This window comes from Penicillium chrysogenum (genome assembly GCF_028827035.1).
Source record: "Penicillium chrysogenum strain IBT 35668 chromosome Unknown utg000005l_segment0_segment0, whole genome shotgun sequence".
Lineage (NCBI taxonomy): Eukaryota > Fungi > Ascomycota > Eurotiomycetes > Eurotiales > Aspergillaceae > Penicillium > Penicillium chrysogenum.
Window position 1 is genome coordinate 7099412 of NW_026622753.1, and position 24583 is coordinate 7123994.

The 24583-nt window shown below is 50.9% G+C and overlaps 10 protein-coding genes across 10 annotated transcripts; 3 read left to right on the plus strand and 7 right to left on the minus strand.

Moving 5' to 3' along the window:
• Positions 1 to 70: 70 nt before the first annotated feature.
• On the plus strand, positions 71 to 570 carry N7489_011057 (DNA-directed RNA polymerase I core subunit RPA12; the record flags this gene model as incomplete). The annotated part of the gene is made up of 3 exons (XM_056716806.1): positions 71 to 185; positions 255 to 486; positions 552 to 570. The coding sequence occupies 3 exons, from the start codon at positions 71 to 73 to the stop codon at positions 568 to 570; spliced, it is 366 nt and encodes a 121-aa protein (XP_056564428.1).
• Positions 571 to 702: 132 nt separating this feature from the next.
• Positions 703 to 1757, minus strand: N7489_011058 (deoxyhypusine monooxygenase; the record flags this gene model as incomplete). Its single annotated transcript, XM_056716807.1, has 2 exons — positions 703 to 1225; positions 1288 to 1757. The coding sequence occupies 2 exons, from the start codon at positions 1755 to 1757 to the stop codon at positions 703 to 705; spliced, it is 993 nt and encodes a 330-aa protein (XP_056564429.1).
• Positions 1758 to 3007: 1250 nt separating this feature from the next.
• On the minus strand, positions 3008 to 3791 carry N7489_011059 (ETC complex I subunit; the record flags this gene model as incomplete). Its single annotated transcript, XM_056716808.1, has 3 exons — positions 3008 to 3317; positions 3380 to 3490; positions 3553 to 3791. The coding sequence occupies 3 exons, from the start codon at positions 3789 to 3791 to the stop codon at positions 3008 to 3010; spliced, it is 660 nt and encodes a 219-aa protein (XP_056564430.1).
• A 291-nt stretch (positions 3792 to 4082) lies between these two features.
• On the plus strand, positions 4083 to 9660 carry N7489_011060 (uncharacterized protein; the record flags this gene model as incomplete). The annotated part of the gene is made up of 11 exons (XM_056716809.1): positions 4083 to 4129; positions 4200 to 4214; positions 4334 to 4512; positions 4568 to 4633; positions 5072 to 5102; positions 5150 to 5372; positions 5508 to 5852; positions 5904 to 6159; positions 6208 to 6375; positions 6435 to 7861; positions 8038 to 9660. The coding sequence occupies 11 exons, from the start codon at positions 4083 to 4085 to the stop codon at positions 9658 to 9660; spliced, it is 4380 nt and encodes a 1459-aa protein (XP_056564431.1).
• Positions 9661 to 11748: 2088 nt separating this feature from the next.
• On the minus strand, positions 11749 to 13697 carry N7489_011061 (NuA4 histone acetyltransferase complex catalytic subunit ESA1; the record flags this gene model as incomplete). The annotated part of the gene is made up of 6 exons (XM_056716810.1): positions 11749 to 11907; positions 11983 to 13169; positions 13232 to 13266; positions 13329 to 13393; positions 13501 to 13528; positions 13615 to 13697. 6 exons carry the CDS (start codon positions 13695 to 13697, stop codon positions 11749 to 11751), a joined length of 1557 nt encoding a protein of 518 aa, XP_056564432.1.
• A 434-nt stretch (positions 13698 to 14131) lies between these two features.
• N7489_011062 (mRNA guanylyltransferase) lies at positions 14132 to 15376 on the minus strand (the record flags this gene model as incomplete). The annotated part of the gene is made up of 1 exon (XM_056716811.1): positions 14132 to 15376. The coding sequence occupies one exon, from the start codon at positions 15374 to 15376 to the stop codon at positions 14132 to 14134; it is 1245 nt and encodes a 414-aa protein (XP_056564433.1).
• Positions 15377 to 16182: 806 nt separating this feature from the next.
• Positions 16183 to 17606, minus strand: N7489_011063 (deubiquitination module subunit SGF73; the record flags this gene model as incomplete). The annotated part of the gene is made up of 4 exons (XM_056716812.1): positions 16183 to 16586; positions 16655 to 17293; positions 17351 to 17464; positions 17579 to 17606. The coding sequence occupies 4 exons, from the start codon at positions 17604 to 17606 to the stop codon at positions 16183 to 16185; spliced, it is 1185 nt and encodes a 394-aa protein (XP_056564434.1).
• A 436-nt stretch (positions 17607 to 18042) lies between these two features.
• N7489_011064 (putative beta-ketoacyl synthase (Cem1)) lies at positions 18043 to 20064 on the minus strand (the record flags this gene model as incomplete). The annotated part of the gene is made up of 7 exons (XM_056716813.1): positions 18043 to 18204; positions 18263 to 18631; positions 18690 to 19043; positions 19101 to 19172; positions 19225 to 19332; positions 19411 to 19577; positions 20013 to 20064. The coding sequence occupies 7 exons, from the start codon at positions 20062 to 20064 to the stop codon at positions 18043 to 18045; spliced, it is 1284 nt and encodes a 427-aa protein (XP_056564435.1).
• Positions 20065 to 20292: 228 nt separating this feature from the next.
• Positions 20293 to 21653, plus strand: N7489_011065 (agmatinase; the record flags this gene model as incomplete). Its single annotated transcript, XM_056716814.1, has 4 exons — positions 20293 to 20421; positions 20479 to 20605; positions 20679 to 21238; positions 21288 to 21653. 4 exons carry the CDS (start codon positions 20293 to 20295, stop codon positions 21651 to 21653), a joined length of 1182 nt encoding a protein of 393 aa, XP_056564436.1.
• A 1243-nt stretch (positions 21654 to 22896) lies between these two features.
• On the minus strand, positions 22897 to 23738 carry cdc42 (Rho family GTPase CDC42; the record flags this gene model as incomplete). The annotated part of the gene is made up of 4 exons (XM_056716815.1): positions 23704 to 23738; positions 23517 to 23636; positions 23036 to 23414; positions 22897 to 22959 (listed from the first exon to the last, which is right to left on the minus strand). Exons 1-4 carry the CDS (start codon positions 23721 to 23723, stop codon positions 22897 to 22899), a joined length of 582 nt encoding a protein of 193 aa, XP_056564437.1. The 5' UTR covers positions 23724 to 23738.
• Between the last annotated feature and the right edge of the window lie 845 nt (positions 23739 to 24583).

Below are 24583 nucleotides of genomic sequence, written 5' to 3' on the forward strand. Positions count from 1 at the left end.
GATTTGTTTTACTTGCACCCTTGATCTTCTGCAGATTTCAGATCGCCAGGTCAATTTTACGGTCATCAATATGTCTGCCATTGGTTCCTTGATTTTCTGCACAGATTGTGGTAATCTCCTTCGAGAATCTACCGGCAATGCGGATGCGATTCTGCACTGTGATGTCTGCGGCACTCGGAATAAAGGTGGGTGGATAAAATCCTTCTGGTTCTTCCACTGCTGCTAGACAGTTCATTGCTAACTTCTATTTACAGATACAATCCCCCAAACAACCGTGTCTGAGTCCAAGCCCTCCTCATTCCCCTCATCACTGAGAGCCAAACGATCAGCAGTCCAGACCCTGTCAGCAGAGGACCGGAAGACTGAGGCTATCATCGATCGTACATGTAGCGAGTGTGGGAGGAAGCAGATGTTCTACACTACGGTGCAACTGCGCAGTGCCGATGAAGGAAGTACTGTGTTCTACAGATGTGTCTGCGGATTCAAGTATGCCCACCCGTTTCGAAAGCATACATCTATACATGTCCAAGAAATACTGATTATTTCGACAGGGAAACCTCGAACAATTAATCTTGCAGACACGGATTGTACAAAAGATGTGGGGAAAGGTCTATTTTTGGAGAAAGGCTGTATAACTAGCGGGACAAGAGTATTAAAATCACGACCGTCACGAGACAAGTTTCTTTTTTCGCAGGATATCCATCATGCAGCAATGGGTGCAGCGCTATCCGGGATCAGCGCATATTGAATTTCGCCATTTTTCTCAAATTCTGCCATGTCGAGAGCAACAATGACACTGTCCCTGACCACCTGATCGGGGTCATTCAAGAATTTCTTCAAGGTCTCCTCCACACCCTCTTCCTCGCCCAGGCTGCCAAGGGCTTCCGCCGCTTCGTGTCGCACCATTCCTACTTCAGACAGGTCACTCAGCGAGGCTGTGAGACTAGGGATTGAGGCAGGGTGGCAGAGTTGTCCGAAGACGAAGGCAACTTCATGGCGGAAGAGAGCAGAGGGGTCCTTGAGGCCCTTAGCCAGCGCATTGACGGCGTCGACTGCTGTGGGAAGATCTGGGGGCGAGGCAAGGTCGCGCAGACCGAACATCGCACGGTATCTTTGGAACAGAGGGAGCTTGGTGTCAAGCAGTGTCTTTTCCAGCTCGGGGATGCAGGGTTCGGCGCTGGCCTCTATGGGCATGGGGGGAGCAGGGTCGATAGAGGTGAAATCACTGTAAATCAAAGATCTCAATGTCAGCATTTCTGGGTATATAATCTCCCGCGCAGATCGTACCTAGGCTTCAATTTCTCGGCCTTGCGCTCTTCTGAGTTCTCCCACAGGATCCGGTCGACAGCAATGTCGCAAGTTTCCCTAATGATATCCAATTCCTTTGTATCATCCCTAAATCTCTTGAGGACGTCCAAGCTATCCGCGTATCCGAGAGCGCCCAGCGCCTCGGCAGCCTCATGGCGACACATCGCATCCTCTTCGGTATCTTTCACCACATGCTGCAGGTATGCGACAGATTCGAAGTTCTTTGTTTGACCGAGGCAGTAGGCAAGCTCATGCTTGAGCAGAGCCGAGGGGGATGCGAAACCTGCGGCGATCGCTTCGATGGCGGGGAGGGTCTGGTCTGTGGGAGGTTGTAGGCAGGCCAGGTGCTTAAGGGAGAAAAGAGCGCGGAAGCGGCGAGCAAGCGGCTCAGATTCGGAGGTAAGAACCTTGCGGAGAGTAGGAACGGTATTATCTGTTTCGGAGGCCATTTTGAGTGGTTTAGTCAGAGAGTATAAAAGTGGAAAAGAAAAAGTTGGTTAATCTTTTTGATCTTATCAATTTTTAGAGTGGGGGGTGGCGGGGCCCATTCAGCCTTTGCAATGGGCTTTTTGCTCGTACGTTTAAGTCTTCAATGCTTCCGGTGTAAGCCAAGGCCCTAGTCTGTAATTGTGAATTAAATTAACTACCTATGTAGATGCCCTTGGATCTGTTAATTACGTATTAGTGTATGTGAAGACCTGACGAATGTGGCTACTTGTAGATGGGAGCGCTGATCTTAAAATATATAACTCCGTAGTAACTAATTATTTTTTTACTTGCTATAAAGACTTCCAAGGCTTCCATAAGTACGTTCGAGTGAGACCTTTGATCTTTGAAACAATAATTGACCGAATAATCGAATAAGATTCTCACATTTGCTATCGCGAGACATTTAGAGGTCATAAACATACAGTTACTACTGGAATAATAGAAACTTGAATGGATCAGCTCGAAGCACTTTAGGACTAAAGCTAGCCCATACTTTGCAGGCTCTAGGTAGTTTTGCTCGTATTCCCTATGCTCATGCAATGGCCTCGGTGACTATACAGGTGATACCGTAGGAAGCACGTCAGGATCCGAGCACAGCTATTTTGAGAAATACCGGACAGTTGGAGCTACAAGCATTGGTTGACGGACAGGCTTTCTTGGCAACCTTTTCCAATGTCAGAACATTAAATAAAATTGAGCCAGTGAGGTAGACACTCGCTCATCTGCGCTCATGTCACAGTACAATGCTGCCGAGTGGGAATAGATACATTGACTGAAAGCCCTATATTGTACCATCGAGAGACCCCATTCCAGTTTTATACCTTTATGGACTTGGGATGTTGGTATTAAATCAAGTTTGATATGCTCTAGCCAGATGCTGTATGATTTGGTATGATGAGCACACTAAGTTGACAAAGTTGGAAGGGTCGTGATGCCGGTCAGTCATATCAAAGACCAACACATTGATTTGAACATGAGATTTCACCCAAGGCACATGAGGGATATACATGTGTCATTGTTCCAAAGAAATAACAGTGTTGACGTCCTTTCCGTTCCTTTTGCTCCTGGTAATTGAATGGGAGCTACCAGTCGTTAGCCCTAACTCATGACATGCAAAAATGAACTATATTAGAACGCGGTATATTGAAGTGCTTGGAATTGAGTTCGAGTGGTAAACTGGCAAATATGTACATGATACAGCGAAGTCAAATCATTTGGTCTTGATATGTCTGAGCTTCTTCGGCTCGTGAACGAAGTTGTTGGCATAGGACTTGGGCACGAAACGGCGCTCGTTCGGTTCCTGGACAAAGTATTCGTAGCCCTGCTTCTGGGCAAAAGCAATGGCGTCTTCCTTCGACTTGAACTTCAGGTGGGTGCCCTGCATTCCATCGGCAGACGACTGCCAGCCCATGAGGGGGTTCTCCCAACGGTGACCCCGCTGCAAGACATCCCAATCCATGCGCCAGTGGTGCTGGTGGTAGGTACCGGACTGTGTTGCGGGCTTGGTAGGCCGGTAGATACTGTAAGAGCCACGGGTTAGTGTGGGAGCTAGGCGACACGGCTCGACTTTTGTGTAACGTACCGGACATTGCGGGCCTGGAGATCGGTAGGGGCTCCAGAGAGAACTGCCGCGGGGAGAGTGGCGCCGGGCTCGCTGCCATCCATGACGCGCTTGGGCACAGGGGAAAATTGCCTTAATTGAAGTCGAAGAGTTAGCGAAAGGATCTGCGACGGAGCCAAAGGGGAATGTCGTACGAGGTGCCGTGGTCAATGGTGGCCTCATAATCCGGCTGGTGACGGGCCATGGCCTCGGAGGGGGTCTCCTTGGTGAGCAAGGAGCTGTCCTTGGGAGGCGTGGTGGGAGCATCCGAAGTGCTGGTCTTCACGGAAGGATCGCCCTTGAGGGCATTGCTGGAGACGAAACGGGCATTGACAGGCACAGCAATCCGGGCGGCCCGAAGGCTAGCAGCACCCCCAATTCTGAACAGTGACATTGTATCTTTTTGGATGCGGGGAATGGTCGTTGCCAGTGAGGACTCCCTTCAAGTGTGGTTTGGTTGCGAATTACAGGCAGGTCACGACACCACCGAATCGGGTTTAGCCGGGCTTGGCAAGCCGAACACCCGCAGGGCTCGGTTTGTTCCTCCTTCCTCCTCCATCAGCTTTCTTTGGTTCACTTGCGCCGCGAATCAACGTAAGTCCACGTATCTACCACCTTGCGAAAGCTCATTGAGAGCCGCTCTATTCAGTGCGACCAATTTCTGACCCCCTTCAGCCTAGACAAGATGAGCTACATTGCCCGCCGAGGTCTCTCGACCTTGATCCCCCCAAGGTAAGAGCACCCCCATTCATGACTATTCGCAGTCACCCGACTCCTCATATGATACTAACTGTCTCTGTAGGTCGCCTCCCCTAACGTGAGTTACCCACGCGCTGCCATCTTCGACTTCCTGCATCCCTTCCACACCCGTTCCGCCCCGAAGCCGTTTTTCGTGCAGCCCGCGATTTGATTAAAATGCCGTCTCTCTTTCGCCAGCATAACTGACATATTCTCAATCAAGGCCATTGGTGCCGCCCAGGATGCCGCCCGCATGGAGCGTGTTGTGACCTTCTACGCTGGTCTTCCCCGTGGCCCCGCTGCTCCTGTCAAGCCTACCGGCCTCATCGGTCGCTACCAGGCCCGCTACTTTAGTGGCAAGAACGCCTCCGGTGTTCGTACGTATTTGCCAATTATTCCCGTGTATTGATATGAGTACTGATTTCGATGCAGCCCTTGTCCACGCTATTGGCGGTATCCTGATCCTGGGTTACAGCATGGAATACTACTTCCACCTGCGTATGTATTTCCCGGCTATTACACTGCTTATATACCCTCTTTATAGTCGGGACATCACTAACTTGATGTTCTTTGACCAGGTCACCACAAGAACCACCCCCCACTAAGCTTTCCCTTTCCATCAGATAGGTGGAGGATTGATGTATATACTGGATCCTCTGTCCTAGTCCAAGGGAAAACTGTGGTTTTAGCGAGAATTCTAGAATCTCACTATGTTTCAATATTCAGATCTACTACCCTTTGTCGTTCTCTCGTAGTTGCGGTATATTTAGCCCCGGAGTATACATATTACGTAGAAGTTTTAGTGACTTCCTCGTCACATATCAACTTCACGTCAGATATCAAATATCAATAAATGCTTGGAAGTTTAGCATTTGTAAACAACGACAGCATCCAACAAAACGACATTCTAAACTGACCAGAACGTCACAAAATTAGGGCTTTTGAAAAGAATCCAACGTGAAGGTGTGTGGGCAGACATCAACTTTCGTACGGGCCACGCTAAACCGAAAACAGCGACCCTCAGCTTCAACCCGAGTTGACTCTTGAACCTCGTATCATCCTCACTATCTTTGTGTCATCAACCGTCCTTACGCATACTCCCTCCTTCTTTGCCCTAATCCCTTCTGGGACCTCCTGGGCTGCGGATATCCCCAAGCCACGCGCCTATCGATTCCGCGATCGTACTCTCCACATCGAGCCCAACCCGACGCGGGCTTTCTCATCAACATCCGAGAGAGTTGGCCGATACCATCCCTGGTTGTGATAACCCATATATTCAGGGTGCAACCAGTCAAGGAACCAGTGCAACTGTGGCGATCCTTGGTATCTGACGATAGGTATGTCTTGGGAGTCTGGCATGTTTGATCTGCAGCTGCCTATTGCGTCCCCGGATCTATCTCCCCACTGTCAGGGCACTTGGCTTACATGGTCGCAATTATTGTACGGAACAGAATCGAGTATTGTTATGGCAGAGCAGAAAAACCGCGATGTGGTAGATCAGACCCTGTCGGGCGGCGAGCCTTCGCCTTCCGACGTTCCTGCGAGCACCAACGACAATCCATCTGCTGGAGGGGACGCAGGGAAGACCGAGCATATCGCAATGGCTACCACTACATCGAACAATTCAAATGATCAGCAAAACCATGAGAAAACGAACACTCCTGATTCGCGGGGAGAAAAAGCTGCCGGCGACAAGGACGCTGGAGGCTCGACGACGGTGAGCATTGCTTCTGGATACGCTCCGAAGCACTTGCTAACATGGGCGCAGGATATTTCTAAGCAAGGCGCCGGAGTTGTTGCGACGCGAGTTCTGGAACTTAATGGACTGGCCTCGGCATCGGATGGTGGAGAGGATACAGCATCACAAGGTGGTTCGGAATCAGATGCGAGCCGGCCAGATAGCAGGAATCAGACTCACAGTGGCTCACTCAAAAAGCCATCAGGGTTCAAGCCAGTTTCATTTCCCAAGTTCTCGGTGAACAAGGTTCCGGGGGCCCCAACACCATCCAAGGCGCCTGAGAAAGGTATGTTCTTTGCCACGCATCTCTCATAATGGGCACTAACTTGTTCAGCGCCAACGTCTACAACACCACTCGGTACCCCACAGCCAAGCTCCCGGCCGCGCTTGGTTGCGAAGTCTACACAGGGCTCGCGTGATTCGTTTTCGAAGGCTGGAGCAGGCGGAGGCAAGCCTGGTGGATCAGGGCCAGATCCGAATCAAGTGTGGAATAAGAACCGGCGTATGTATTTCTCATGCGATGCAACAGAATCGCTTAGACTGACAATGATATCCGTGTAGCTGTTGCGCCCGCCCCTCCGAAACACTTGACGGATGAAGAATTGAAGCAACAATACGGAATCCATATGACTTCTCGTATCCAAGAAGATGGGGCTGTTAGCTCCGAAGCAAAATGGGCGGATATTGATGACGATGAAGATGATTGGGCCCCTGAGACGATCGAGTGGACAGATGGAACGAAGGTCAATCTCACTCAACCTCACACTGAACCCCCTCCGGCTCCCGGTCATCGGGAGACCAAGGAGTCACCGCCTGTGGAGCCAAGCGTTCCGAAGGAGCCTGTCAAGACTGCGCCGAAGCCAGCTGCATCTATGGGGTCCCGTGGTATGGTACTCAAAGTTGGAGCTAATGCTGAACGGCAAGCAAGAACTGCGAGCGCTTCCTCTAACGGCACAAATGACAAAGTTCCATCTAGCTCCACTAGCCCAGCACCGCCATCCAAGTCTCCCTGGGCCGCTCTGCCTCCTGTTGATAGAGTGTCTCCAGTCAATGTCCCGGTTCAGCCTTACCAACAGCGCATGACCGCGAGATACCCCCAGAGAGACGACGGCCATCATGCCCCAATGGCAATGCCGCCCAAGGAGATTGCAGCGGATGATTTCAACCGTGCGTGGAAAGATCAGTCAGATTTGCCGCAGCTTTTCAATCCTCGATCTTCCCAGTACGAGCCGGTGGGTGAAACCAGGAGAGGATCTTGGCGTCATGACCAACACTCGCGTGCTCCTGCAGTTTTGCAGAGACCAAACGACCATCCAAGTGGACCCGCAGAGCCATCTGCTGCATTCCAGACGCACAGGTCTAGTCATCAGGATGGCATGGGCTGGGGTCGTCGTCGCACATCGTCGAACGTGAGCGGAGGAAGCGGAGGGTTTGGCCGTAGGATGTCAGTTGGCCGATTCGATGCTCCTCCGAGATACAATGATGCTCGCAGAGGTTCTCAAGTGAATGGTCTGGGTGATTCAGCGATAGTGGGTCACGAGCAGCATCAAGGCAAAGACCAAATTGCTCCGTCTGGTCCAAATGGTACAGCACGTCCGGCTGTTGATGTAGGTATATCTCCTGTGGAAACACAGGCAGCGGTTCCTCAAGTTCAGCAAGAACCTCAGGAGGACCCTGTTGCTCTGCAAGAGCGTATTATGAAGGAGAAACGCCTAGAGGCCAGGCAACGAAGGATTGAGCAGGAAGAGAAAGAGGAAGCAGCTAAAAAGGAGAGGATTAGGCAACGTCTCGCGGCTATGGGTCCTGCGCCAGAGAAAAAGGCCCCCGAGACACGCAACCCCCCTCTCTTCAACCTCAACCTCATCCTCACCCTCACTCTCTTCATCCTCCCCAAACCCCTTCCCAACTTCCTTCTCAACCCATTCACTCTATTTCTTCACCTCCAAAACCTCCTGTGCCAGAGCCCGATCGTGAACCAAAACAGTATGGTTTGATGAAAGTGCATCATCCCGACTCTGTCAAGAAACTCGTTGGTGCGCATGAGCGGACATCTGAGAGCAAACATCTCAACCGACGTGTCTCATCACCCCACCAAGAACCCCATCGAGATCCTGCACCTCTATCTTCCTCTCACTTCAAAACTGAACCTCATTCACCTGTCCAGAGCAAGACATTTGATTCAAAACTCGAGGAGCAAGGTACTCAGTGGCAAGGAAATTTGACTACTACTTCACCCTGGTCTCATCCTAACATTGCTGGACCATCCACATCTGCCAAAAATTTGTGGAAACCGTTTGGCAGTGACCGCACTCCAACTCTTGGGAACGGCATCTTTGACCAACCTCTTGGGACTTTTGCATCACGTGAAAACCCTCTAGGCCAACTCGGCTTGGATTCAACAAATATGTCTACCCCTCCCAACTTCTCTGCTCCTAATGAGCCCACCGAATCTTTGCCGTCACCCGAGACACGTCATCCCTCATCCCTTAACCCCATTGGACGCCCCAGCCCAATCGGACCGCCCAGCAGCACACGGGAGGCTCGCATTAAGGAGTGGAATAAACGCGCCGAAAACATCTTCGAGAAAGAGAAACAGGAAGCCAAGGAATTCCTGAAGCGACTTGAGGAGCGACGCAAGGGAGGAGCCCCAGCCCCGCCTCCCCCGCCTATGGTTTTCCATGAGACTTTTAAGAAAATCCGTTGCACTGAAGACGGTAGACGGGTCGTCACTCAAGTCACAGAATCAGTCGTCAACAACGATGAAGCCATCGCCAGGGCCAAGGCGGCTGCGAAGCAGCACGCCAACCCTCTCACGACTATTGATACTCCTATGGATGGTCTCAACATGTCCGATATTGGTGTTCGTCCGGCCAGCAACGTTTCTACTCGGAGCTCTCGCTTCTTCCCCTCGGCGTCTGAGCAGTCGAAACGCCAGGTCACCGAGAAGGAGCGCAGCAGTCCTTCGCCTCCTCCTCCTGAGGAAATCAGCCACCCTGCCCATCATGGAGACGTGAAGCACCCGAATGTGAACCTTCCCGCCCCTAAGCCTCCCAAGCCCGTTGTCAAGCTGCCTCCAAAGGCCGTGAGTGCCCCGGCGCCCCCTCCGACTTTTGCTTCCATGGCAGCTGCGCCACCGCGTAACACGGTGCCTGCTTCCTCCACCGCGATGTCGTGGCAGGATAAGATTAACGGTCTCCTTGGGAAGACAACTCCTACCCAGAAGAAGAGTGTCCTAGCTGTGACATCAGCTACTAAGGAGCCCCTTCCCGTCCAAACTAGCGCTGTATCTGTCTCTATTCCGCAGACGAAGGCTGGATCACAGGCTGGCAATGGCGATTTCGCCGTCCGACAAGTTGATGAGCAAGATGAGATGTTTGAAGACCGGGAACCCGGATCTCTGCCTGCTGTTCGTGTGCCGAATATGGCTCCCCAGAATTCTTGGAGCGCAACTCGTCCATCAGAACGCCCCCGTGGAAGAAATCTCAAACAGGTGCAATCGCAGAGCATTCAGCCATTCCTGGTTGGCCAGGATGATCGGGATGGCCAGGGTAATATTCGCGCTAGAATTCTCCTTCCCGGTGGCTCTGAGCCAAAGACTATCATCATCCAAGGAAAGGCTGGCCCGCCTCGAGGCCGCAATGCTAATACCAATTCGAGACCCCGCAAGGGTATCAACAACAAGCCGAACGAAGGTTCCGGTGCCAACAAGAAGTCTGCCTCCAACCCCGTCCCACGACAGCCACCCCGTCAGCACACGGGCTGGACTCCACCGCCCACTCCTCGTTAAGAGGTTTCGGCTCTCCAAACATACGGTTATCTGAAAGCGCTTTCACATCTTTTTGCTGGTTCATCTTGGGAGGCGAGGACTTGGGTTCATCCTTGCCAATTCCTAATCGACATTTGTTTCAGATCCTTGTTGCCATTGCCCACTTCATTACTTCTGGAGTTGGGCCACGATTCGGATCCTTTCTCTATCCCCTTCACGCATTCGCGTTTCTCATGTACTTGTGACTTTCAATTTCTCGCCTATTGTGTCCCCTCCCCCGACCGACCCAGGACTGCAGCCCTTTGGCTTTTCATGTGAGGACCATCGTTGTCCTATCCAGCGTTCTGCTTGTGCGGTCGTGGTGCGTGCTTGTTCCGACCAAGCAGTATCACGTTGCCCAGTGTTGTTGAGTATTCAGCGAGATCCTATTGTGTCCCCTCCCCCGACCGACTCAGGACTGCAGCCCTTTGGCTTTTCATGTGAGGACCATCGTTGTCCTATCCAGCGTCCTGCTTGTGCGGTCATTGCCCGGGTGGTGCGTGCTTGTTCCGACCAAGCAGTATCACGTTGCCCAGTGTTGTCGAGTATTCAGCGAAATCCGCACCGATACTTTTAAGAGAATTCCATTGTTACACAATTCCACGTTCTTTGTAGAGTGTAAACGTAACCTCCAACTCTCAAGATAGGTAAAAGAAGGGTTTGGCTTGCTGTGTATCTCCATCTCCCAAACATGTATTCTCCGTCCATTACTTCTCCAGAATGAGTGAGTGCCCAATCTCAAGCAGATCCATCTCAGAAGCGACAGCGTTGTCCATACCTCACTTTCACCCGTCAACGCCCCCCGTCAAACTCCCCCGGTCAAACTCCAACCACCCCGCTCTCTGGGTGTTGTGAGCTGAGCACTAGGATCTATTCCAGTGAGACGAGGGTGATGGGTCATATCAAGAGCTCAACAAATCCCTTATTTTAGGCCACGAGCTAACTGTATGTTACAGGTGACAGGTGACGAAGTGCGAAGACGAAGCACGCATCCGAGACCCCAACGAGAGCATAATCCGAAACCGCCCCAGAGCCTGCACATGTGCATTCCGGCTGATCTATCCATTCGGGACCCTCCGATCCATAACACTGGACTACCATGCCCATGAAGTTACCGGACTCGTGGCCTAGACCATGCTCTTGCGCCGATTCCTACATATACATACCCCAAACACCAAAGACCGGGGGTCGTCCCCTTTGGAGCGAGCCTGTAGCTCGGCTACAATCAATAGCAGGGGATCCTTATACTCTCTGTCAAGTATTGCTGGCTATGGGCATATCTATGGGACGGCACCGCCACATCCAAAAGTCGCCTGTTGGGCAACAGGCAATGGCCGGGGCTGTGGGTTGGAGGAGGAAATGTATGCTATTATGATGGGACACTTGGCCTTGGTCTTGGACTACCGCGGGGAATTTTCAGTGGTGATATGGGTGTCGCATACTTTATGCCCGAGTTTAAGTGAGAACTTACGGGATTCCTTGCAGGGGGTTGGTCGCCAGTGTTCGGCGTCTTATTGGGCTGTTTTATATGGCTTGGATCGTGTACTCGGCGTGCTGTTGAAATGGATATGGAGACCTGGAAGCTCTTTCTATTTAATGAGAATATGAATAGATAATTTGCATATGTTTTCAGTTTTATACCAGGATAGCTTTACTTGATTACATTGTCACATTGATAGAAGGGACAGAAAAGTCCCTGTCTATGACCATTTGGTATTCTGAGTGATGAAAGGCTTTTAATTAGAAACAGGCTCAGAAGCAGAAGCATGAGCAGAAAATAGTCAAAATAATTTACACATATGATAGGTATCAACCGAGGAAAGCCCTTATAAGGCTGAAGATAAACAAACGCCTTGTCCCTCGAATACGCCCAGATCAACCATAATGTCAGAGCAACTGTATCAACGTAGATATAGTGGCATCACTGATACCACAAGTCCGAAGACGGCCACAGTGTCGACGTCCATAACGCCCCCAGACCAACCCCGAGCATCCATTAGTTAACCACGCATATTAAAAACAGTTCGCATGAAATTCAACAAAAGAAAAGTAAGCAGAAAAGCCCTCCGCTCACCAGTTCCAGGTCCGGCTGGAAGCAGCAAAGACAGGAGGCTTCCACTGAAGACGGGCAGGATCGATTTTGCGCGCGCCTTTGATCTCCTCCTTCTTGAGACGCTTTTCGTGTTCTTCCACGACTTGGTCCGTGAGTACAATGACCCAGTTACCCTTCTGCAAGGAGAGTTAGTAAAACCACACGGTATTGTATGTGCTGCAGTGAGTGCACACGTAGAGAATCAGACTTACGTGGTAACGGAGCATGTTGAATACAACCAGAGTCTCGTGAACATCCTTCTCAGTCATGGAGGTGAGCACCGCGAGCTCGTTCTCGCTTATAGCTTCTCGATTTGGCTCAATCAGTAACTCCACTAGTGTCTCGCGCCAGTACTGTCGATAACCAAGTAGACCGAGATCACTGAGTGGCTTCTCAGGAGAGCCGAGCTTGCCTTCGCGCTTGCTGAGCTCGTAGCTGAACGAGATGAGCAGACGGCCGAAACCGCGGCGCTGGTATTGCGGTAAAGTCATAATACACGCCAGGTTGTACCCTTCAGCAGAGTCCTTCTCCTTGGAGAAGTAGCCAACGAAATGGCAGCCGGTCTCGTCGCGTGTGGTCATGCAGTAGAACAAGAACGGGTCGACGTCGTAGTAAAGCGTCTTGTGATCGAGGAAGAGCTTACTCAGGAGACACAGATTCCGGCACCAGGTACGCTGGCGACGGCCGTCGACTTCAAAGAAGGAGATGTAGTCGTCACGGTAGATCTCATTACCGGGTGGGTGGGTCAAGGTGCATTTTGCGCGATGACGCTCGAACGCACGCTTGTTGTCGAAGTAGCTGAGGCAGAACTCGTCGATGTAGACTAAGTCGACGTCCGAGAAGGAATCCGGGTACGGGGAGAAGTACCACGGCTCGACGTCGTACTTGCCCATCTGGAGGCGGGTCAAGTTTCGTACGCGATGGATCTCTGTCGGGTTCTGTGTCATACTACCACCTGTGCGGAGTCGCTCGATTTCCTCCCCGCGAGTGATCACCTCACCGGTTGCCATTTGGACATGGTCTTCTTTTACCGATTTGCTTTCCGCTGGAGCATCTGCCATCTCGAAGTCTTCTGACTCGGTGGCCTTCGGCGTGGCCACTGTCGACGCAGCCTCAGATGGGAACAGCGAGGTGTCTCCTCCAGGTGTCTCGACACCAAGGTTCTCTTTCCCTCCAGCTTTCGAGGGCCGTGCCAATTTGCCGACGTTCACGTTCTTGCCGCCCAGGATATCAGGTGTTTGTGACGTATCACGGCTGTCAGCCCGGGCACGCTTATTCGCACCCACATTCTTGCTGGGGGCCGCTTTGCTGGCGGCGGCGGTCTTCTTCTTGTCAGCCTTGTCTGGCTGGGGCCATTCGACTTCTTGGGAGAGATCGATGCGAGAAGACGCAACCCATTCTGGAATATAAGTTAGGACAAGTCCAAAGTGAGCCAATGCACTTACTGCAGTAGGAACTTACCATCGAGACGCTTGTTGAAATCAACATAGTGTACGCTGGGATCTATATCAGCACCAATTCAAAAGCAGAGACATGATAAGCGCAAAGGTAAACATACTAAAAGGAAGGGCCATCCTTCCGCTGTCTAATAGACAGAATCTCAGCTTTTCGCAATTCTCCATCCTACACAGAATAGTCAGTATCAAAGCCCAGACTGGGGGTTGACCACGCCGATTGATAATCACGTGACATGATCACCAAAAATTTGCGACCACAGGGCCAAAACGGACCTTCTGCACCATGGCCTTCACACCGATTCTATGAGGCCAGTTAGTATCTGCGACCGGTAAAAGTAGACACAAAAACCCCAAGGGTAATTATTCCAGATATAAAAAGCGACGTACCTGATGGTGTTGAGCGTGGCGAACCCTTTGTCAACGGGGTCGGGCGTCCCCGTCGCCTCCCCATGGGAATCTCGGACGCCCATCTTCTTGGACTGGCAGTAGGGACTGAAGCAATATCAGAGATGAGAATGATGGAATCGAGCAGATACTGTGGTCATTTGGTGATGGGGAAATGGTGGCGGGAAAGGGAGCAAACTGGGAGGTTGTTATGTAAGCTATTCCGCATCGGGCGAGTCTATACAGAACTTGATATAGTTACATTTTCGTGATTAAAAAAGAGTACATTACAAGAGGCAAGGTGAATTTCTTCATTGCTTGAACCAATCCAAATGATAATGCCGTAAACACCGTCCCCGTTCTCGGAATTCGCATCCCCTTCCCATATTGCCATGCCACGATCTTGTAGATAAAATACAGAGTCCAAACCAACGCCAAGCGCCTTGCAATGAATCAGAGACGAGGAATAGACGAGAAGGAATCATATATCCCAGCCAAAAGGCTATATAAGTCTCTCTAATCACCCTTCATATTTCCGCTTGACACCATTCGCATTCGCGGATGGTGGCATAGCCTGAGCTCTCCGCTTTTTCTCCTCGTCCCCGGCAGCCATGTTGTGCTGGCGCTGCTTCCAAGCTGTTTTGATGACGGGAGCGAGGCGGATGAGATCATCTTCGGTGACGCGGTCCTCGATACTTTCAAGAACCTTTTCAACAGTGGAGATGTGGTTTGCATCGTTCTTGTCATCACGAATACGATAGAAGCGCCAGCGTCCTTCCGCATCTTTGGCACACTCAACGATAGTATCATCAAGTGGAACACGCAGGGCTTTGAGATCTTCCCATTCCTTCGGCTCAACGAACATCTCCCCAAAATGACGGTACTCGCCAGCATTGAGCATGACAAACAGGTGGCATATCGGGATAGCGTCGTAGTCCAAGTAGGGCTGGGTAATACCCTCAGCCTCATCTTCGGTATCCGGCTCTAGCGTCGGAAACTCAAGACGCATACGGAAATCAATGGTGTTCTCTTGGGGTGGCTTCCACTTTAGGATGTGTTCGTCGGTGCCGATGCGGTACGGAGTACTGCGGCAAGTAAAGATGAGACCGTCGTTACCGTGAATGCGCTTGACCTTGGGAATAATTTCGCGGAACATCATCTCAATACCGTAACTGAATTGTGTGGATTTGTCCTCGACTGCGAAGGGGCGGTGGGCTTTCTCCTCCGGGAATTTGCGATACATGGCATTGTATGGCCTGAGCACCTTTTCCTTGAAGTACGCCAACCGCTTGTCCAGAGTACGGTGCATCAAGCTTTGTCCGTCCAGAACCAGACAGTCGAAGACCAGATATTTCAGCTGGGTGGTGCCATCCTCGTAGGTGTCATTGACAAGCTCGCCGTCCACCAGGGTGTCGACGTGGTATCCCTGGTAACTTTCGTCGTTCGGCAGGGGGAAGTGTAGGCCCGGTACGTAGCGGTAGTCGTTCTTGCGATCGATGAGGTAGTGAATTTCCGGCATGTCAGAGTCGGGATCTCCGCGCGCAAAGTACATCAGGCAGCGGATGCCGTCGGTCTTTTCGCAGACAAAGTAGTCCTCCCGTTGCAGCTCATTGAGGTGCTTTGACGAGAAGCTGACCGGTTGTGCTCCAGGAAAGTTGAGGTTACTGCGCCCGAGGAGTTGGGCGACTTCGCGGCGAAATTGATCAGCTAGGTCATGGTCGGCTTTGATGCCTATCGCGTCTAGATCGGGGACAGCGTGGCCCATTGTGAGGGATCGAAGGTTAACAGAGGTGGGTGTTATGGCACGAGAAGCCCAAGAATGGGTCTGGAAGGCTCGGGGTTCCCTCAAAAGTCGAGAGGGGGGTCAAGCTGCGATCAATAAGACTCGGAAAGCTTGGTGGAGTGATAGCAAATGCGAAGGGCGCGCGCCCGCAATCGCCACAATATAAACCAGATGTTTTTCGACTGCAGGTGGCTTTGAAGCAAATGAATGAAGAAGATCACTCAAAGGTCAGAGTAAGGCTCGCTTTGCTCATGCTGTCAGGTTCCAAAGACAATGGGTGATCGGCGAACAGAACGAGCTGGGAGATGCCCTGGTGCCTCAGGCATATATCACGTAAGCTGAATATCTCTGAATAGCTTCACTTGGTAGGGCTGCCCAGGCTACAGGGCTAGTGATCCTGCATGGTGCATTCGCCGTAATTTCCTACATGAGTACTCCATACGTATAGTATGTATGCTTACATATATATCAGTCAGAACTCAGTAAGGTGGAAAGTATTCAATTGCAACTACTTTCGTCAAATGTACACATCACGCCAGCCGGGGTATCATATCGTCACCTTTCAAAGCAGACAGAACCAGCCTGTACCCATGGCCTATCCAGGGAAATCGAGGAGCGCAAAAGATGCAAAGAAAATTGAAGAAGAATGGTACGATGGTCAGTACTCCTCCGCACCCATGAACGCCAGCATCCAGTATCCAGTACAGGCAGTAATAGCTCAAACCCAACCGCAAACGAAGAGAGAGTCGTCATAAATCATCGCCTAATAGGCGCGACTGGCATGCCAATCAAGAGGCTGCAGTGACCGGAGTCTTGCGGTTCCCTGGAACAGCAGATCTTTTGCCTACATCGATTCCACCAGCGGAGACATCAGGCTCCCCATTGGCATCTTCAACAGACGATTCCAAATCGTCTGCGACAGTCGAGAAGAGTATTCCACCGAAAAGGGGCTGGCTGTCGCCGTTGGAGAAAAGTCCACCGCCGTTCCGGACTCCCATAGCATGCGACATCTGCTCCTTGATGCGGACATATCTGTACTTCGACTTGGTGGTGATGACGGGGTGGCGAATAAGAGGCTGGGGCGCAGAACGGGCAATGGCAGCCATGACGGCATCTCTTTCTTCATCTGAATCAATAGGACCGGTGTTCTCGATATCTTCCTGCAGAGGAGCGTTGGCATCGATAGCAGCCTCTGTAGTTCGAACGGGTTAGTCATCTTGCGATCTATAGTGAGCATAAACAAGATAGTGGTAAACCTACTCTGCTGGCGAGCCTGGTTCTTCTTCTGATACTGCTGGAGAAGCATATCATACGGCAGTGTCCGGCCAGGAACCGAGCGCTTGGCACCCATTGAATGGCTCTTGCAGGTCAAGGAACGAGCGCACTGCGCGCCGTTAGGAAGAGTAACACCACACTGTTTCTCGACATCGACAGGGCCCTTCGGCTTGGCCGTCTTTTGCTTAGGCTCATCCTTCTTCTTCTTTTTCTTTGACTCCTTGCCGTCGTCCTCATCGGCCTTGCGCTTCTTGCCCTTCCTGTTGCCGTCCTCGGTACCCTTCGTGGCGCTCTTCTTGGCGCTCTTCTGGCCCATGTTGGGGTTGTCTCCGTCGGCCTTGTCGGGGCCGTCATCGTCTCTATCATCGCCGGCCTTCAGGCGATTTGCCGCGTCGCGGGCCTCCTTCTTCTTGCGCGCCTTCTCCTGCTTGGCCTTCAAACAGCCGCGGACATGCTCCGCTGCGGTTTGCTTGAGAGTGGGCCGCTTGCAATGCTTGCAGATTACAGTCTCGAGGAGGTCGTCTTCGCGCGGCTTGCCGGTCGGGAATACGGCGACGACTTTGCTGTCGAGGACGGGGAGGGGCGAGGCGGTAGGAGAGGTATCGATGGGGCCATCTTTGGCATCTATGTGGACTTTTTAGTATCATAAACGCTTGTAGAAACATGTCCGGGGAGCTTTACCATCTGCCTTCTTCTTGGTGGACGCCTTGGATGTCTTCTTCACCTTGATCTTGCCGGGTTTGGTATCCTTGTCCGTGAAGGTGTACCCGGACGCATCAACCAGACTTCCCTGTCCTGTCAACAAACACATAATTAGCTTAGACCATTTAAAAACTCTAGATGCGCCGAGCTTGATGTCAAAGTATCTCACGCGTTTTGCGCCTTTGACAGGAACCAGGTATTGCGTACCTTGACCGGGGTCACCATTGTTCGCCATGGTGAGCGCAAAGTGAAAGATTACCGAGAGACAGAACGATTTCTTGTCACTCAGAGAGCCTTTGAAATGGCGTGGGAGGCGGTTATCAAGGAATGAGTTCAGTCTCCGGAGTCAAGGTCGGCCTGGGGCTCCGCATTAGGATCGGTCACGTGCCATATATTGATCTACTGAATAACTGCACATTTAGACATCTACTGTGCTTTGATCGTAATATTTTCATTTTTCTTTCTTTCATTTATTATTGAAAATGGCCAATGAGTGAGGGTATCAATTTTCTTTCAACAATCTCTTCACATAATACATTGTTGGTCGGTCAGATCAATCAGGCAACGATTCCTCCCAGGCATCAGTACCTGAGCCTCTGGCCCTAAAAAGGAATCACATAGTTGTAGTTGAAACGAAAATATCGTACAATATTGCATGCTAGAAACAAGAATCATGAAATATTTGCAAAGCAAAGGCTACTGTTTGTGCCGCCAAAGCCAAAGCTATTTGTCAAGGCAACATCAATCTGTCGGGACTGGGGATCTTTCGGCGCATAGTTGCAATTAAACCCATCAGCCAAGCGGTCTAGGTTGATAGTAGGTGGCATGGTATTCTGTCCCCTGTTAGCGCAAGGTCCAGCACAGTACGTCCAGTGCACTACTGCAACTCACCTCATGGATTGCAAGTACACTGATCAAAGCTTCTATAGCTCCAGCACCGCCAAGCAGGTGACCAAGGGCACCCTTTGTGCTGCTAACGTTCACATCAGCAGCCTTATCTTTGCCATCAGCGCCAAGCAGAAGTGCCTTGATAGCAGCGTTCTCGGCAGCGTCGCCGACAATGGTCGAAGTTGCGTGTGCATTGACATAGTCAACTGCAGCAGGGCGTAACTGGGCCTGCTTAAGAGCCTTCTTCATGGCCATGAACGCGCCTTCGCCATTTTCCTTAGGCGAGGTCATATGGTGTGCATCGCTAGAGCAGCCGTACCCTTTGAGTTCTGCGTAGATCCGCGCCCCTCTTGAGAGGGCATGTTCTAGTTCCTATATCTCAGACATCAATATCAGGTTGTAGTATTCGCATACGAGGCAGGAAACAAACCTCAAGAACCATCACAGCTGCACCTTCGCCAACCACAAAGCCTGCACGGTCAGCATCGAATGGCCGTGAGGCCTTCTCTGGAGTGTCGTTGAATTCCGTCGCTAGACTTCTTGCGCGCGCAAAGCCACCAATGGCCAAAGGATGGATACACGACTCGGCGCCACCGGCCACCATCACATTGGCATCACCACAGGCAATGAAGCGAGCTGCATCGCCAATGGAATGGGCACCAGTCGTGCAAGCCGTCGTTGCGGAATGGCTCGGGCCCATGAACCCGTACTTCATGGAAATATGCCCAGCGCCAAGGTTAATCAGCAGCTTTGGCACGAACAGTGGATTGACCTTCTTGTAGCCCTGTGCAAGAAGTTAGTCGTAGGCTTCCTTAGATCATGTACGATAGAAGAGACTTACCCCCTTGTCGTAGGCAATAACCGTGTTGTAGATTTCGTCAAAGTTTCCAATGCCTGATCCCAGGCAGACTCCCTATCAAAATGGTTAGCATAGCTGTCGAAGTGGCGCGTGCTCCCACACATACTGTCGCCTCCCTCTGCTCAAAAGGCTCAGGTTTCCAGTCCGCATCTTGAAGCGCCTCTTCTGTCGCCGCCATGGCATACTGCGCAAATTGAGCCATCTTCCGCTCCTCCTATCCGCGCCCAAAAGATCAGCATTGCCAATAAAACACAGATTAAAAAAGTGAAGGTAGTTAGGGGGAAAAGCGTACAACTCGACTCAACCATTCGGAAGCAGTCCACCCCCCGTTCTCGCGACTGCCCTGTGGAACAACAGCAGCAACTTGGCAGGGCTGCTCAGCATACCGCGTATCGCGATCTTTCACATTAACCACGCCACAATGACCATCTAGCAAACGTTTCCACGTACGCCGAATCCCTGAAGCCAGGCAAGGTGTTAGTCATAGTAGCATTTAGATATTGCAAACACAAAGTCCGATCAATCACGTATAATGAAACCCAGGATGTATACGGCAGGTACTGCCTCTTATCTCCAAGTGTCCCGCACTAATCTGCATGCCCTCCGTCATTGGCTGTCACAACCTTCCCCTTCCGGAGTGGGAAGTGGGGAACGTAGAGGGAGCTCGAGAGCCCGGAGTCCGGGGATATCGGATATCATGCATGGGCTCCTGGATAAGCGAAAATGGATGGAGCGCGCTCGCAGAGATTGTGCTGACAGACGGAATTGCGGTATTGCGTAATTGCAAGTTCGCATGCATTCTGTCCCCGATAACATGTCCATATGAGCTCCAAGGATGACCTTGGGGCTACCAATGCCAACAAAAAAACAAACTAAAAAGACAAAGCAACTCACCTACACCTAGCGGTGTCACCGCCCCAAGACCGGTTACAACAACTCGTCGCATTGCATCGTAGCTCTGTATAAAAGCTATCGGAGGAGTTGTCAAAAGAAAGAAACGAAAAGCGGGCCAAAGCCAAGAAGGGAAGGTCTGCACGATCGGGACAACCCCATCTGTTCGTCTTTCCCTTTACAACACCTGCTGCTTCAGGAAACTCGACGAGACAGAGATATGTAGAACAATAAATATCGTCATTTTCAATTTTACTTTTACTTCATCCCAATAACTCCAGTCATGCCTGCTTGGAAGACCTTCCTTACACTGGCTTTAGCCGGCTCCGCGGCCTCCTGCGCGCACCACGATAACGGCGAGGTAGTGCCCGAACATGAGCGGGCGGAATTACTCAGGAAGTGGGATCAGGAGGTACGATACTACAGCATCCAAGAAAAGAGGATGGATTCCTAACATGTAACCATCCAGTGGTCCTTCTCCGGCATTGCCAGCTTCGCCCACCTGAAGCCAGTCAAGTGTCTAATCGAGCCCGATGAGCACTACGACATTGCCATTATTGGCGCACCATTCGACACAGCCGTCAGCTACCGACCAGGTACGAAAGCAAATCCCCTCCCAATACATCCAGCATGAATTCAACCCCAGAACTCAAATTAACAAAAACCCAGGCGCCCGCTTCGGACCACGCGCAATCCGCGCCGCAAGCGCCCGCCAAATGGCCGCAACAAGCTACAACACGCGCGCCGGCCTGAACCCATACCAATCATGGGCGAAGATCACCGACTGCGGCGACATCCCGATCACACCGTTCGACAACGGGCTGGCCGAGCGACAGATGTACGAAGCATTCCTTGAGCTAGGGTCGCGCAGCATCGTGAACAAAGCACCCAAGGCGAACGGGATCGGCGCTACACACCCCAAGCTCGTAACGCTGGGCGGAGACCACAGCGTTGCGCTGCCGGCACTGCGGGCCCTGCACCAGATCTACCAGAAGCCGATAACAGTCGTGCACTTCGATGCGCATCTCGATACATGGAATCCTGTGCGATACAGCGCGTACTGGCAGTCCGAGCAGACGCAGTTTAACCACGGGTCGTTCTTCCACAAGGCGAGTCGGGAGGGACTGATTTGTAATTCTACTTCTGCGCATGCGGGGCTGCGGACTCGGCTTACTGGTGTTGATGCGGGGGATTATACGAATCCTGGGCCTGAGCAGGGATTTATTCGGGTTCATGCGGATGATATTGATGAGCTTGGGCCTATGGGGGGTTGTTGAGACGATTATTGCCCGCACCGGGATTGATCCTGAGCAGCCTGTTTATCTTTCTGTTGATATTGATGTTTTGGATCCGTCTACGGCGCCCGGGACGGGAACGCCTGAGCCTGGTGGTTGGACTACGCGTGAGTTTATTCGGATTCTGCGTGGGTTGGAGAAGTTGAATATTGTTGGGGCGGATATTGTGGAGGTTTCGCCGGCTTATGACAATAAGGGGGAGACTACTGCTCTTGCGGCGGCGCAGGTTGCTTTTGAGATTATTACTAGTCTTGTTAAGTCTGGTGTTGACGAGGAGCTTGGTGGGTGGTATGGGTGGATGGAGCAGGAGGAGAAGAAGAAGAAGAAGGAGAGTAAGGATGAGCTTTGAATTTGGACGGATCTACGATCTACGAGATGTATGTGGAATGAAGTTGAAGAATAAATGACATATAATGTTTTGAATCCACGATAATTGTAAACTGGAGTGATGTCATGGCAGTAGGAGCTCATTTAGCCTATGATATCAGAGACTCGGACCTCAACTTGGGAAGTACAATACCATACTACTGAGTAATATACGTAGATATCTTCAACCAAATAACTTCATAGAACTAGAATTGGAGTCTGTGACTTTCTAAGACCCAGAAATAACGTTGCTCTTCAGTGAGACATAACTTGAAAGACTGCAAGAGATCGCAGCAGCATGAACGGAGATGCCTGTATCAAGATCACGTGCAGACGAGTAATGGGCGATTGTAGATCAGATTGAAATAAACGGCGAGACTGCAGGGGCAAAAAAAAAAGACGCATAGAAGAAGCCGGATCTGCAAGAGAAGGGTACAGCAAGCTCAAGTTCATAGTCCGGTGGTCGCAAAGTTGGGGGTACATAAATAGCACGTGAAAGAGCAAAAGGACAGGAGGATATGGGGATATGGGACAACGGGACGGAAACCGTCCAGCCAAAACACGACGCCCTGACGTCCAACGCCGAGAGAGACGATCCAAGAGGTGCAAGCGCCGGGTGCGGAGAAGGTGATATGTAGAATGGAAGTGTAGCCGACGCGACAAAAATGGGAGAAAGTCAAAATTGCTGTCGCTGTAGTTCGTAAAGGAGAAGAATGAGGGTGAAGGTGAGAATAGAGGAGGGTAACTCCAAACCAGGTCGTTGAAGACGGCAGACAGACGCAGCCAGGCGCAGCAAGAAGAGAAGCAGAGATAGAGAGCAGGAAAAAAAAAAAAAAAAAAACACAGCAAATTAGAGAGGCTAGATCTCAAACCAGGATATGTGAACAGAGACAAAAAAATAAGAGAAAAGGGGATCAAGAAAAAGCACAGAAGCCATTTTCAACTGGAAAACGTAGATATGGAACGCTTCAGATAGCATCGCTAGCCATAATACAAGACCACTCCTCCCCCTTTTTTTTTTGTCGCCGAATTTGGATATCCCAGAAAACCAGTCCAGCCAGAAATATTTGCCGCCCAGTAGAACGTTGAAAGAGTTAGAAAAAGAGAAATAAACAGGTTCATTCCATCGTAGCTGCTTCGAGGCGCGCGTCAACCAGGCATCAACCCAAGTGCAACATATCCGCACTCGGGACCAACCTGTTGCGATAAGTCCGTGAGGAGTGAGTTCACAGCAAGCGGCAGCCCCTTGACTTCTTCTTGGGCGCGGGCTCGAGTGCCGCGACAATAGCCTAGAAAGTAGAAACAAAATGGGTTAGTGGCGGTGTGGGGATATCGGGCAGCGAAAAAATGGAAGATTCGGTGTACCTCGTCAAAGACATCCTTCAGCTTGTACTGTGTCAGCGCAGAACACTCGACATATTTAACAGCGCCAAGTTCCTTAGCCATCCGGTCACCGTCTTCCTTGCGGATGGGGGACATCTTCTGGCGGGCGAGCTTGTCCCGCACACCGGCGTCATCGCGCAAATCAGTCTGGGTGCCGACGATCAGGCAGGGAACACCGGGGCAGTGGTGGTGGACTTCCGGGAACCACTTTTCGCGGACGTTCTCGAATGAAGCAGGTGAGGTGACGGAGAAGCAGACCAAGAACACGTCAGTCTGCGGGTAAGAGAGCGGGCGCAGGCGGTCGTAATCCTCTTGACCGGCGGTATCGAACAGTCCAAGAGTGTAAGGCTCATCGCCGATCCTGAATTTGGAGAGCGATCGGTTAGAAGTGTTATCCTTTGAGGTTGGACGTATAATGATTTTTTTTCTCTCGGGGAGGGGGGGATGGCGGATGATGACTTACATCACGGTCACGGCGTAGTTGTCGAAGACAGTGGGGACATATTCCGAAGGGAACTTGTTCGTTGTGTATGAGATGAGCAGGCAGGTCTTTCCTACTGCACCGTCCCCCACCACGACACATCTGGGGTTGTTAGCCATAAGATCTGGGAGGGTTTCGCCGAAGAGGAAGCGGAAATAGGATAGCGTACTTGATGGTAGCGACGACCATTTTGAAGAAGTATTGATGTAAGAGTGTTAGAGAGGAAGAGGTGTGGGAGACAAAAAGGGAGGAAGAAGCTGTGGTCTGGATTGAATGGGGCAACCCGCAGAGTATGGAGTCTAGACACCTGGTCTCGATACACCGTACAGCTTTTTTTTTTCTTCTCGCTTGACTGTCTATGTATTTATCAGATATTAGGATATTTTTCTTTAAACATGTTTTTATATGTACTTTTTATATCTAATTTATATGTAATATTTCATATCTATGAAAATTCGAATATTTCCTTTAAATGTCATTCATTACTGCCAAGAGAAACGGTATCAGTCTCAATCTTCTCCCCCTCGACTCCTCTATATCAACGGCCAGCCGCTGTCGGCTAAGCACTGTGGTTATTCTCTATTCTCTAGACTCGAAGTAAGATCTCTACGAAATCGCATTACAGACCCAATTCCATCCAAGTAGTAAATATCTATAACCCCAATACTACCCTAAGTCTTATAAGATAAGCCCGGTCTTAAAGCACGAACAAAAGGAGACCCGGAGTATTTTCCCCCCTTTTCCTCTCGAGTCAACTTATTTTCTTTCACCCTTTTCCCGTGACACGAAAGAAAAGAAAAGGGCAAAAAAAAGCAAGTTACTAATAATAAAAAGAGTGTCCTCAATTTCAATTCCGTTTCACCATTCACGGGTTCCCGGTCTCCCGTCTCCCATCGGCCCCAAATCTCCCCTTTTCACAAACCCGCCGTTTTATGAGAGATCCCAGATAGTCCAAAAAGTACAATCCATACATAGTTTCATACACTCAATCCCAATCCAGCATATTCTAATTCTTACTTACTCCATCATCCCGTAAGTGGCTTATCCCT